The sequence below is a fragment of the Trachemys scripta genome, chromosome 9 (assembly GCF_013100865.1).
Source record: "Trachemys scripta elegans isolate TJP31775 chromosome 9, CAS_Tse_1.0, whole genome shotgun sequence".
Taxonomy (NCBI): domain Eukaryota; kingdom Metazoa; phylum Chordata; order Testudines; family Emydidae; genus Trachemys; species Trachemys scripta.
In genome coordinates, this window is record NC_048306.1 from 89,675,901 (window position 1) to 89,689,819 (window position 13,919).

General features: G+C 40.7%; 1 protein-coding gene across 5 annotated transcripts in view; it reads left to right on the forward strand.

The window, feature by feature from the left end:
• Window positions 1-307: 307 nt before the first annotated feature.
• Window positions 308-13,919, forward strand: part of ECT2 (epithelial cell transforming 2) — a 50,694-nt gene continuing 37,082 nt past the window's right edge. For 2 of the 5 annotated variants that reach the window (XM_034782207.1, XM_034782211.1), the window contains exons 1-9: window positions 309-400; window positions 4,175-4,295; window positions 4,879-5,037; window positions 7,680-7,759; window positions 7,859-7,951; window positions 9,081-9,263; window positions 11,159-11,248; window positions 12,380-12,487; window positions 13,823-13,896. In XM_034782207.1, coding sequence (XP_034638098.1) covers window positions 4,211-4,295; window positions 4,879-5,037; window positions 7,680-7,759; window positions 7,859-7,951; window positions 9,081-9,263; window positions 11,159-11,248; window positions 12,380-12,487; window positions 13,823-13,896 — 872 coding nt within the window. In that variant the 5' untranslated portion in view covers window positions 309-400; window positions 4,175-4,210. Of the gene's footprint in view, window positions 401-4,174; window positions 4,296-4,326; window positions 4,394-4,878; window positions 5,038-7,679; window positions 7,760-7,858; window positions 7,952-9,080; window positions 9,264-11,158; window positions 11,249-12,379; window positions 12,488-13,822; window positions 13,897-13,919 lie in introns of those variants that run through there. The other 3 variants (XM_034782209.1, XM_034782208.1, XM_034782210.1) reach the window with 3 other exon arrangements.

A 13,919-nucleotide genomic window follows, 5' to 3' on the forward strand; every position in this document is an offset into this window, starting at 1 on the left:
GCTGTTGGACTCATTTGAAAACCGCCAGCAGCCAATCAGAGCCCAGGTGAGCTCAGCCCCTGTGACCTATGTCTGGGCGAAAGGCAGGCACACACCTAGGGATTAGGGAATCCCGCTCGGCCAATGGGAGACCGCTTTGCAACGAGCCGCACGGGCAAGGCCCAATGGCAGAAGGCAGGACAACAAGCCCTTTTCAAAGAGCGAAGTGAGGGAGGGCGGGACCTCGTGATGCCAATCCCGCGAAGGGCTAATGGGAAACCGGCTTTCATAGGGACGCCTGCGCTGACGCCGCCTGGCATCCAATGGGCGACTCGCTTAGAGCGGCGGCTCGCTTTTTGAATTGGGGTCGGCGGCGGCCGCTCATGGTGCCTGGGAGGGTGTGCCGGGTGCGGTTTTGACGGTGAGGAGCGGACCGGGCCGGGCGGTGCGAGAGGAGAAGGAAGGGGGCTGGGTGGGCTACGGCGCGGCGGGGCCGGGCGGGGGCTGAGCCGGAAACCAGCCGACCCCCGGGCCGCGCAGTGCGCAGCCTGCTCCCGCCGGCCCCTGTCTCCCAGCGGGCTCGACGCTAGCCCTGGCGAGCGGTCTTTTATCGCTCGTTACCGTCCTGTCCAGCGATTAACTCCCGGGGGCCGTAAAGGGACAAGATCGGCTTCGCCCCTCGGCCTGAGCGCAGCCCCTGGCTGGGCCTGCACCTGCCGGGAGATCTCCCTGCAGGCGGGTGGCGTTACACAGCCCCCCTGAACAATAGCTCCTCTGCCCCCCCGTGAGCGGGGAAACTGACCAGCGCCCTTGACAGAGCTGCCAAATACCCCACATCAGCGAAGGTGCTTCCCCCAAACAGCCTCATAGTAACCTTAGGGGGGGTCATGGGGGGGGCGGGCGGAATGTGTGTGTATATCTTCTGCATGTTGGCGGCTTTATTTTTCTTGTCACCTTAGTTATACGCTCCTGTTCTCTTTTGCCCAGTATTTCAGGGCTGTTTCAAAACCTAGAATGAGACTTTTTATTTTTGTATATACATGACTGCAAAAAATATACAGAAAAGCGAGCTCTTTAAAATGGGGATGCACAGTGTGTAGCTTTTATTAAGCGGACAAAGACCCTGCTACTTGCTTGTATTAGTACATTTTTGAATGTTTACACTTGCATGCATGTTACTAGGGCAAGGTCTCCATGTGACCATTAATGGCAGGTTGCCACCCCCCCCGCCCCATTGTTTTAAATACTGCTCTAATAGACTTTTTTGTTCTGCATTTCTAACTCAAGGGCGTCACATCCTCCTCTTTATTTGATACTTTGTTTAACTTGTGTAATTCTTGCCTACCATACTGTGGTATGTCTGGGGAACTTAATGTTTGTAAAATATTTAAGACCTTTGTGCAAGAATAGGGTCCTTCTGAACTGCTGGCTATTTACAAGAACTATATAGTAAAGAGCAGAATTATCAGATACGTAGGTAAAAGTGACTTGTTGGGGAAAAGTCAACAGGGCTTTTGTAAAGGGAAGTCAAGCCTCAGTCTATTTGTATTCTTTGTGGGTGTTCACAAGCATGTGGATAAGGGTGGTCCGTTCTTAAAGTGTATTTGGATTTTCAGAAAGCTTTTGACAGAGTCCCTCATCAAAGGTTTTAAGGAAACTAAGTAGCTATGGGTTAACAGGGAAGGTCCTCTCATGGATCAGTAACTGCCTAAAAGATAGGAAACAAAGGTTAGGAATAAATGGTCAGATTTCACAATGAAGAGTGGCAAACAGTGAGGTTTTCCAGGGATCTGTACTGGGATCTGTGCTATTCAATATATTTGCTAATGATCTGGAAAAGGGAATGAACAGTACATTGGTAAAGTTGCAGATAAGTAAATCCAAGGCTGAATCTGAAGAGTTGCAGGGGCATCTCTCAAAACTGGGTGATTGGACCCCAAAATGGCAGATGACATTCAACACTGATACATTCAGAGTAATGCCTGTTGGAAAAAATAATCCCAGTGACCCATATATATAATGGTGGGGTCTAAATTACCTGTTACCATTCAAGAAAGAGATCTTAGAGTCATTGTGGATAGTTCTCTGAAAACTTTTGCTCAGTGCACAGTAGCTGTCAAAAAGGCTAAGAGAATGTTGGGCACTATTAAGAAAGGGATAGAAAATGAGACAAATATTATAATGCCACTATATAAATCGATGTTGCTCCCACACCTTGAATACTGTGTCCCGTTTTGGTCACCCCATCTCAAAATTGATATAATGGAAGTGGAAAAGGTTCAGAGAAGGCCAACAAAGATGATCACAGGTATGGAATGGCTTCCATATGAAGAGAGATTAAAAGGGTTAGGGGCGTCAATCTTGGAAAAAGTAACTGAGGGTCCTGTGGCACCTTTAAGACTAACAGAAGTATTGGGACCATAAGCTTTCGTGGGTAAGAACCTCACTTCTTCAGATGCAAGAATCTTGGAAAAGAGATGACTGGGGGTGGGGATATGATAGGGCTATAAAATTGTGACAGGTGGGGGAAAACATGAATAGAGAAGTGTTATTTACTTTTTCCCACAATACAAAAACCAGGGGTCACCCAATGACATTAATAGGTAGCAGGTTTAATACAAAGAAAAGGAAATAATTTTTCAGACAATGCACAATTAACGTTGGCAACTCATTGCCATGGGATGTTGTGGTGACCAAAAGTATAACTGAGTTCAAAAAAGAACTAGATGAGTTAATGGAGGATAGGGCCATCAATAGCTATTAACCAAGATGGTCAGAGATGCAACCTCATGCCCTAAACCTCTGACTGCCAGAAGCTGGGAGGGGAAGACCGGTTGATCACTCCAACTGTCCTGTTCTGTACTCGTCTCCCTGAAGCTCTGTTACTGGCTGCTATCAGAGATGGGATACTGGGCTAGATCCATTGGTCTGAACCAGTATGGCAATTCTTATGTGCAGACAAGCCTTTAGGGTAAAGAACACACAGTGCCAGAGCAGTGCATCTGCACTGTGTTTAGTGAAGACATTCCTACACTGATGGGCAAATTCTCCCATCAGTGTAGTTAATCCACCTCCCCGAGAGGTCACAGGTATGTTAGTGAGAGAAGCTCCCCCATTGACTTAGCGCTGTCTACATGTGGATTTAGGTCGGTATAAATGCATTGCTCAAGGGTGTGGCATTTTTCACTCCCTTGAGTGATGTAGTTATACAGACTATAGGTCTGTAGGGTAGACTAGGCCTATGTCAGTATATAATGCAAGATCAACCTTGTTTTCTGTAAAATAATGTTGGTATTTGTTACTTAATTGATTAGGCATTGCATTCCCTGCCCATACGCCAAATTCCTGGAATTTCTGTGTCCTCTCCCATGCAGTGTTTTAACTTGTGACTTCAAAGACTACTATTTTTAAAGGGCATTGTATTTTACAAGGTTTTGTTTGTGTTGTAAGCAAAAATATGTATCCCTTTTGAGCACAGTGAATTGTAGGGTTATCCATGAGTAACACTTTGCAGATGTCTTTCCTTAAAATAATAAAAGCATAGTACATTTGGGAGCATAAGGAGGAGAGAAGATCTGCAAAAAGATACTTAGCACTTTCTCCTTGATTTTATATAGTACACGTACCATGGTATCTGAAACTTTTTTTCATACTGTTTCACGTTCCCTCATACCACTGTTCGAATACTTTAAGTTGCATGACGGATCACAGGAATTGCATATTTCCAAACCCACTTACAAAAACATGGTTCTTCCTAGTCAGGAGAATCCTGGCCAACTGAATTAATGCTTCAGGTAAGTGGACCTGGCTCTCTAGTCAATTTCTTAGTCTGGTGGGAGTGTGAAGGGAGGTGAGACAGGGATAGCTCCTTTTCTGAAGTTCACAATTGTTCAAGCAGCTTCTCAGAAGACGGAGGAACATATTGTGCAGACAAAGAGTCAAAGGATCCCTTAGTGTAGGACAATGAACTCTGTGAATGGGTACTAATGTTCAACAGTCTACTCTTACTGATTCCACAGGATGAAAGTTTACTGTCTAGCACTGGGAAATTTATGTTGCTGCTTTGCCTGTTGCCATCCTGTAAATTCACTGATTACATACCCCCATGTCAGATAACTGGAGAATTTTGTATTTAAATGCTGCACTGAGTACTTTATTAGTACTTTTTTATAATACTTTATAATTCTGTATGTAGATAATGCACTTGGTACCTCCATGATTCTTTCTGGTGATGGCAAGGAACCCTTTCTCTCTGTCTGTGATAAGGACTGCATCAGTGGAATTGCCCAGCAAGACAGGCCTGAGGAACTCCAATAGTAAGCTAGACAAATCTGGTCAATGCTTGTGGGAAATCTGAAGTCTAGTGGCCTGTGTACCACAATCTTCTTTCTTCAAACTTTCACCTTTGGAAAATGTATGCAAAGCCATCTCTTTTTAGTGTGAACTTCTCTGAAATTAAATGCAAATAATGTGGTTAATCCAGCTTCCTGAACCTCTTTCAGACCAAAATTCCTATCTGGAGTAAGCAAGCAATTTCTTGAGATCCTGGATCAAAATAAATACTTAAAGCTGACTTTTTTTTTTTTAAGGGAACACTGGGCTTTTTACTCCCATATCCCTAGCTATCAAAATGCCCTGTCTTCATATAGTTTTCCTCAAAAATAAACTATTGTGAATTACCTGTAGAAACTATTTCTGTGATAGTTGTTTGTATAAACTCTCTGACTCTTAAAATAGTTCTAGGCTGAGAGGATACTACGCATGTAAGTAGGATTTGTTAAGTTAGTTTTAGACTTCTAAATATTAAAACTACTATCTACCTTTCCACAGGATTTTTTATGGACTTTTTTTTAATATATACTGTTCAGGTTAAACTTATTTTGGGTACTTATTTTGCAGCTGCTGAAGAGAGAAACACGGACTTGATCATGACTGACAGCAGTATGCTAGTGACTGACACTGGAAGGAGTCTTTTGGGAGATTCTTCTGTTCTTGATTCAAAAATTATAGAAACTTCCAAGGAGAATATATTTATTGGATTGGCTTCAGATGTTGAAGGTAACAGGAAAAGCCTTTTTCAATACTGTCACATTTGTTTGAATATTGTTTCTTGGAAGATATATTTATTTTGTTTTTATTTTTAAATGGGAAGGTGTCAATAGCCTGAAGTCCTTTGTACAGCCACAAAGTGGGTACTGAACCAACAGTAGTGTTTCTGCCTTCTCCATAGCTGTTAGAAAGGGATAGAACTGTACAGGTGAAAGTAGTTGATTCTTCATGCTTGCTCATTGCACAAAGTACCAACCAAGAATCAATCCAGTCATAGTGGTGGCTTTATGATGTGGACACTTTTTTACTAAGAATAGGCATTGATCACCAACTTGCTTCATAGGCCTGTGAAGAACCACGAGATGGGTGGCTTTTTGGTCTCTACCGATGTCTATAGATTTGAACTAGTAATCTACATCTGGAAAGATCTACATTGATTACTAATCTCCCGAATCATACAAACCAGTCTTACCCCCTGTCTTCCCCCCTCATCCTCCTGTCACAGGTTTCACCCCCACTCTGAACTTTAGAGTACAGATATGGGGACCTGCATGTGAACCCCTAAGCTCAATTACCAACTTAGATCTGGTCTTGCTGCCACCACTCCCAAGTTCTAACTCCTTTCCCTGGGTAGCCTTGAGAGACTTCTTCACCAATTTCCTGGTGAACACCGATCCAAACCCTTGGATCTTAACACAAGGAGAATTTAACCATCCTTCCTCCTTTTCCCCACCAATTCCTGGTGAGTCCAGATCCAATCCCCTTGGATCTTAAAACAAGGAAAAATCAATCAGGTTCTTAGAAAGAAAGGTGAAAGACAAACCTCTCGGAGAGATTAGCATACCAGCTACTCTCTCAGAAAACAGATTCAAAACACAGAGGATATTCCCCTGGGCAAAACTTAGTTACATAAAAGAATACCCAATTTGATTATTCACCTAATGCCAAGACAAGTTACAAAAAGAAAATAAACAATCTGTTTATTCCTTTTCTAATACTCACTACTCTAAGAGCTTATTCCTTGATCTTTTCCACTCCGGCCAAAACTGAAGCTGACCCAGACAAAGGGAACTTCCCTCCTTCCTTTTGAAACATTTTGTCCCCCCATTAGTTCCTCTGGTCAGGTGTCAGCTAGGCTGGGTGAACTTCTTAACCCTTAACTATCTGTTTATGACACTACCACCCCCAAGAGACTTTTTAGAAATTAAAGTATATTCTATTTCCCACAAAATAATGTAGTTTTCCTCTGTATTTGATTTTATCCTCTTTCTCTTGGTATTTCCAGCATGGATGTCTCTACCTGAATACTTCATTCACCCCAAACCTCTAATTTAGAGGATATCTGTAAAATTAAAAGCAGGGTAATTCTTCATTTTGGAAGCTGAGGCTCTTGCAATTCAGTCAAAAGATTGTTAGTGACTTGTGGTGATTGTCACTTGCAGTGGCTCTAAATATACAGTATCTGTATTAATACCTCTTTTGATCTAGGTTCAAAGTAAATATTCCATCCCAGTCTCCCTTCCTTGTTTCGCATGACAAAATAACAGTTGATGGTTTCCACTCAATAGGCCATGACATAGTCGTCCATGTTTGTGAAGAACACTAGCAGAGCTTTTTGGAAAAGCTTGGAGAACATGTATCCACAAAATGCCTGGTTAAATTCATGCCACTACTTTAACTTTTTGTGAATTCATCAAACTATAGTAAAAATTCTTACTACAGAGGCTGTTGACCTAAACTAGACAGTATAGGTGTGTGTTTTTAAAAAAAACAAAAAACAATTCTTTTGTTAATTAGTCGAAGGAATGATGTATTTTTTCCTTTGACTACAGGCCTGTCTGTTCAGTACCCATCTATTGCTAAAAAGTGTCAATCATAGAACCATAGAAATGTGGGACTAGAAAGGAGCTCAGTAGGTCATCTCATCCAGTCCCTTGCATTGAGACAGGACTAAGTAGTCTCTAGACTAGACCATCCCTGACAGGTGTTTGTCAGTGGTCCCCTTTGATGGGGAAAGGTTAAGTAAACTAGTGTTGCACATGCTATTAATTGTTCACAGGTGTGCATTTGTATGTCTGAAATTCGTTGGGTTATTTCTGTGGCCTGGCTGCAACTTTGTCTAGAGGCAAGAAGTAATAGGTTTAATCTGTAGCAAAGCAGATTTAGATAGGATTTTTTTTTTTTTTTTTTTTTTTTTTGTGTGTGTGTGGTAATATCTAAACTGTAGGGATGATAGTTAAGCACAAGAATAGGCTTCCAGGAGAGGTTGTGGAATCCCTGTCATTGGAGGGTTTTAAGAACAGGTTAGACAAACACTTGTCAGTGATGGTCTAGGTTTACTTAATCCTGCCTCAGCATGTGGGGCTGAACTAGATGACCTCTTGAGGTCCCTTCCAAACCTACATTTCTGTGACTGATGCACTGTGTAATCCATCAGCTGCAAGCTTGGCTTAAAGAAGCTTGTTGTGGCAGCATCCAGTCTTCAGAGTTGAAGTATTCTTTGTAAATAATACTTTTTTGAGAGAGGACTATGGATCTTGGCAAGATACCAGTGTAATTAGCATGTTTCTCTACGTTATGGCTTTGTTTAACATTAAGATTAGATTTTTCTATTGGATATGAATATTGCAACTTTTTCCCCTCCTGAACAGAGGAAATGCCTCAGATTGAAACCAGAGTGGTTTTAGTTCAGGAAGCTGGGAAACGCGAGGAACTCTTGAAAGCCTTGGAGGTATGTGGCTTGAACATAAAGCAGTCATCATAATAATATTGTTTTGACAAACTTCATGTAAGTAATGTAATCTCATACCAAAGTTCTCCTCTTCCACAGACCATTAAGATAATGGAAGTCCCAGTTATAAAGATAAAGGAAACTAGTCCTGGTAAATCAGAAGAAAAACTAATAAAAAGTATAATTCATATGGTATGTCAGGCATCTATGCGTATATGATTGCATGCAGCATGTTGCACTTCACTGGGACTGGAGTGCACAAACACTTAACCTTCATGATTTCTGATATTCGGGTGTGATGAAGGCACAATAAACAATGTTTCCTATGGTGTAGTTTGAAGCTAGTTGAGTAGAAACTTGTATTTAAATTTGAAACCATGCAATTTGCTTAAATGTCTGTTCTGAATCCCTGAACTAACATATTTGGTGTACTTAATGTGTTCCATACTTGCATATGGAACTCTCGGAGGATGTATGTAATGCCAAATGCACACTTCTTTGCTATGTGCCAAATGCACACTTAGACTTTTGTAAGTTTCTGCTATGAACTAGCTTCATAATCAGTTAAATGGCTTTCCTGATTCAACAGTGTGAAAGCTGCAATTTAAGATTGGTGCATGAACAGTTCTGTAAGGATTAAGTTGTTTTCTTCATGTGAAGGATTCTAGAAAATGGAGTTTGGACCTAAGGCCTCCAGATTCAGAGTAGTCTGTAATTAAACCTTCTGAAATATAAAGTCTAATTTCATGCAGCATGAAACATTTCTTTATGGAATCTCTCGGTCTGCAGTTACAACTTTAAATTGCTATTTTTATTGAAAAATGCATTAGTCCAAAATACATACATTTAGTCCGAAATACATAATTAAATTCAGATGCCCTGAAGGAAAAGATTCAGTTTTCTGTTGTACAAGAACAATTGTATCCAATTGAGTTAATGTAACAAAATATTATTTGGTCTTGTACTCTTCTTGTATTGTCAATGTGACCCCCAAAGACTGAGGAAATACCCTAAAGAGAGGTAAAACAATATTAAAACACCTACTTTGGACTCTTAAACAATTCCTTAAATTTGGAATCAGAAATCATTTTAGAAACCTAGATCATCACTAGTTCAGTGCTAGAAATATAAAAATCACCTCTTTGTAGATCTTTAAACAGGATATGTAACTTTTTGGAACACTAGTGAAAGCTGTAAAGTTGTCTTTGATACTAAATTTCTTTAACACTTCAAGATAAAAATCATCTAAGAATGACATTCATTTACTATGTACGTAGCATGAATTGACACTTTAATTTTTTCACACAATATTAAAATAAAGGAAATTAAAGTGCCCTATATAAAGATGGAATCAGTGGAAGAGTTTGGGGATTCTGAGTCTCCAGAATTTGAGACAGTCTTCGTTGTAGCAGACTTTCAAGATTCCATCTTGGAGAACTTGTGCAAGTTTGACTGTCGTGTTCTTGGACCTCCAATAGTACTTCATTGTGCTCAAAAAGGAGAGGTAAGTATTCAGGTGAAAGCAAATGACCTATTCTTTTACTTTTATTTTTAGATGGACATTTACATGTGTTGTCAATAATACTAACACGAGGAGTGTGACTACATTCTTCCTGTGGTAGACATTTCATTTAAATTGCAATATAGCTCTCTTTATCATTTACATAGATGAAGATCTTCTATTGCAGGGGTTCTCAAACTGGGGGTCGGGACTCCACCCCAAACCCCACATCACCTCCAGCATTTATAATGGTGTTAAATATACAAAAATGTGTTTTTAATTTACAAGGGGGCGGGGGGGTCACACTCAGGGGCTTGCTATGTGAAAGGGGTCACCAGTACAGAAGTTTGAGAACCACTGTTGTATTGTGATGACACAGCTATTCTGAATCTCTAAATTCTTCTGAACTGGAGGAAGTGCTGAAAGCTGTATCAGTCTCTCTCAGTGCAGAATTCTGGTCATTCACATGTCAGTGTTTCACCACACACTTAAATGGCCCTTTTTTTTTTTTTTTTTTTTTTTTAATTTTAAGTAAGCACCCCTGGCTCTAACTTGACTTGGGATTTGTTGTTGCTCAGCACTTCTGCAGTGTGAGTGGCCTACAACTGCCAAGCCAATGTGCAGAAGTAGCTCAAGCCTGTCAGTTATGTTCACAAATTACTTCTCTTCCCCACTGCATGGGATACACTTTCCAGCATTTCTCTGGGAAGATATTAGACCTGGTCTATACTTGGTTTGGTTAGTGGTGTGAAGTTTTTAATGAAAATAGTCACCCCAGTAAAAGTCCTGGTGTAGATGCAGTTAAGCTGGTATAAAAGTGCCTTATACCATATAGTTTATTCCTTTTCATGTACAGTAATAGGTATACTTACACTGGCATGAGAGATGCTTATAAGTGCATCCACACTAGAGGGATTGTACTGCTTTAACTATACCAGTACATTATTACTTGTAGCACCTAGGATGGTTAAAGCAGTATAACTTTCTAGTGTAGACAAGGCATTAATGTAATGTATAGTGTGGTGGTTTTTAAATATGTTGCTTCCTTTTCTTAACACTTTCAAGAGTCTTGGTGACAACACAAACCCCTCCCTCTTCTATTGCTATTTGCAGGTTATTCTGAGAAAGGGAAAGCTACTAGGAATTAAAGTCCTGAGGAGTCCAGTTGAATTAACTCTTTTTATATATTTAAAAAAAAAAAGTTATTGAAACTGCTCGTAGTGATGCCTATGTTAAGTACCATTTGAACCACCCAAGAATGGGTATCCGGCATAGATGGAAAGCATTTTATAATCGTGTTCTAATCACCTCTAAACGTCTGATGTTGACAAAAGAATATTCAAAGTAGAATTTTTGACAGACAGGAGAAGTGCACAAATAATACTTTGTACCAGGAAGAGGTTTAAGGAAATACAGATGCTAATTACTAACACTTACTTGAAATTAATAAATTATCTGAAATGCTCCTCTGCATTGGAATACTGCAGTGAGTGAGTAAAGACCGCTTTAGTGCCAGGGACTTCTGTTCAGCGTGGTTGCTATATGGTGCAGAAGAAACTAATTGCTGGGGAGGTAATACTCTGTTGCAGGACAATAGTGTATAATATGATCTTATAGGAAACATAAGGACACCTATGACAAAGTTACAGTTGTAACTAGTTTACAGCACTGTTTCAGCAGAGGATACAGACGTACTTCAATCATTTCACCAAAATGCTGGCAGTTCTTATTTCAAGACATACCAGAAAACAATGAGCCTTGTTAATTGGTATCCAGTCAGTATCAGTGCATTTTAACAAAGTTAAAATCCTGTAGAGCTACTGTTTTAAGTTTTTTTTAACTTTTTTTTTAATAGCTTGTGGTTCTGACTTCTGTAACAAATCATTATCTGATTTCAGCCTCTACCTTTCTCATGTCGTCCATTGTACTGTGCAAGTATGTTGAATCTGGTGCTGTGCTTTACAGGATTCAGGAAGAAAGAAGAACTAGTAAGATTATTTTGTCTTGCACCCTTGTCCCCTCCCCTTGGACTGATTAATCTACATGTAACTATGTTCAAGGTAGTTTTCTGTTACATCACCCCTAATGTACAATGTAGTCACTAACAGTGACTAAAGCTTATATTCTTGAGTACAGATTTAGGATTCTAGGGTCTACTTAAGACTCTCTCCAGCTCCTGTTGAAGACCGTGGGACTCTGACTTGCATGGGAGAGGGATTGAACCCTTAGGCAGCATTGAGTTGATCACCTAAGAATTTGACCTGTCACTTGTGTTGGAGCATGTACATGCTCTTGGGTGCACTCAAGTAAAACTTGGATATCCTGTTCAGAGCATTTGGAGTGTCACTACCATGTACTGTAATCTTGTCCGAACTACAGCTAAGCAGCATCATTCCTGATCAGTAGTCAAATGGGAAACTGATATTTACAAGAAGCAACTGATAATTCACTTGGTGTCTTACTATCATAAGCCACTACTGAATCAGTGTTCTGGCATGGTATCAAGGCAAACTGTACTGCTGGAGATGCTGGCAACTGCATGAAGCACAGAGCCAAGACCATCTTCCAACAGCTAGGAGTTAACTCTGATGTCCTGCCAGACTCAAATTGAGCAGTCCATTAATTTGTTCTAAACTCCTGGGGTTTTCCCCCCAGCCAAGTATGTTAGCCTTCATTTCTGTGTTTTAATAGCCCAGAATCCAAAGACGGAAGTGGCAGCATGACAATGGGCTGTTATATTTTGGGAGTCATCTTGTTTGGTGGCTTTATGGGCTGCTAGGTAAATTTTGATTTTGATGGGGGTGAGATAATTGTGAAGTATTGTGAACTGCTAACTGTATAGCTGTGAAAACAGCAATGGTGGCTTGGATGTTTTCCTTAAAATACATTTGATATATGTTAAATACTTCGAAGGCAGGTAACATTTATGGCTTGCCAACCATGTCTCGTTTTAAAAATGACTCCACCAGTACAGGTTAAATGAACATGTAAAAGCTTTGCTTTAAGTTTAGTTCCGCTGTAACTTGTATGGTATATAACTCTTGCCTTTGTCCCTTCTTTAACAGCTGTAAGTTTCAAAAAGTGTATGATTCTCTTACTTCCTGACTCTTGCTCTTCAGGTTAAGCTGGTGACCTTGGTTCATCATATGGGTGGAATTATTCGAAGGGACTTCAGTTCAAAAGTTACACATCTGGTGGCTAATTCTACGCAAGGAGACAAATTCAGAGTACGTGAACTTGAATTTGCGCTTCAAGCACTTCAAAAAGTCTCTCAGTGTAGATTGACCCCCTTCAAATCGGACCTTCTAGTTCAGCTTTTTACAAAAGTGCATCTTTTGTAATGAAGAAAATGGGCTAAGTACAAAGGATTAAAGATTTCAGCATATCTTTACCTCTGTGATGTCAAGCTTTTAAAAACAATGGGTGGTAATTGTTTAGCTGTTGGAATCAAGAACCAGCCTGTGTCTTTTTTTTTTTTTTTTAAACCTTTTGTCTAAAGGCTTTTGTTACAGACCAATACGACCTCTGAAAATAAGCATTTTGTCTCTTATGAAGTACTTAACATTAAGTTAACTGAGACCACCTCAGTTGGGGTTTCAGAGCACTTGTTATGCTTTTATTGTAGTGTAGGCATACCCATAGAAGGCCAGTGGCACAGCTGCAGCTGGCTGTGGTCAGCTGATCTGGGCGGCAGGGCTAAAAATTGCAGCGTAGAGGTTCGGGTTGAGATCCACCCCCTTTGTAGGATTGTCACAGAGCCTCGTCTCTAGTCCAAGCCTGAATGTCTACACTGTTGTTTCGATGATGCACTTGTGGGGGAAAAAGGCCAGTATTATGGGTGTATTAGCTGTAGTGTTGGATGAAGACCTGGGAGGTAAATTGTCCTGCTTTACTTGGCACTGGTGACGCCTCAGCTGGAGTACTGTGTCCAGTTTTGCTGCCACACTTTAAGAAAGATGCGGATGTGTGTGTGCGTGAGACAGACACCATCCAGAGGAGAGCAACAACAGTGAGCAAAAATTTAGGGAACGTGACCTCTGAAGAAAGACTTAAAAAAACTGGGGGGGGAAAGGGAGGGTTGACAAGTGGTGAGGGACCCTCATAAGTCTCCAAATATGTTAAGGACTGCTCCAAAAAGGATGGTGATCAATTGTTCTCCAGGTCTACTGACAGTAGGACAAGAAATAATATCTTGCTTTACATCAAGGGAGGCTTTGGCTAAATATTAGGGAACGCTGTCAAACTGTAAGGATAGTTAAGGGCTGCAATAGGTTACCTAGGGAAGCCGTGGAATCCCTGTCACTGGGGGTTTTGTAAGAACAGTTTAGACAAACATCTATCCAGGATGGTCTGCCTCAGTGTGTGTGGATGGACTAGATGAGCACTCAAGGTCCCTCCAGCCCTACATTTCTGTGATTCTGTTTCTGAGAGGAGTAACTTCATCCTTTTTACAATACCTATTTTCCAAATCAGAAATGTTGCCAGGAATCTTTCTCCAGGTTTGGAAAGAACTTAAATGGAGAGGTCACTTGTCATAGCTAGTGACTTCCTTTTCCTTCTAGCTTGCTGTGAGTCTGGGAACTCCTATTGTGAAAGCTGAGTGGATTTATAAGGCTTGGGAGAGACGGAATGAAATGTAAGTGTTCCCTCTTCTCCCGC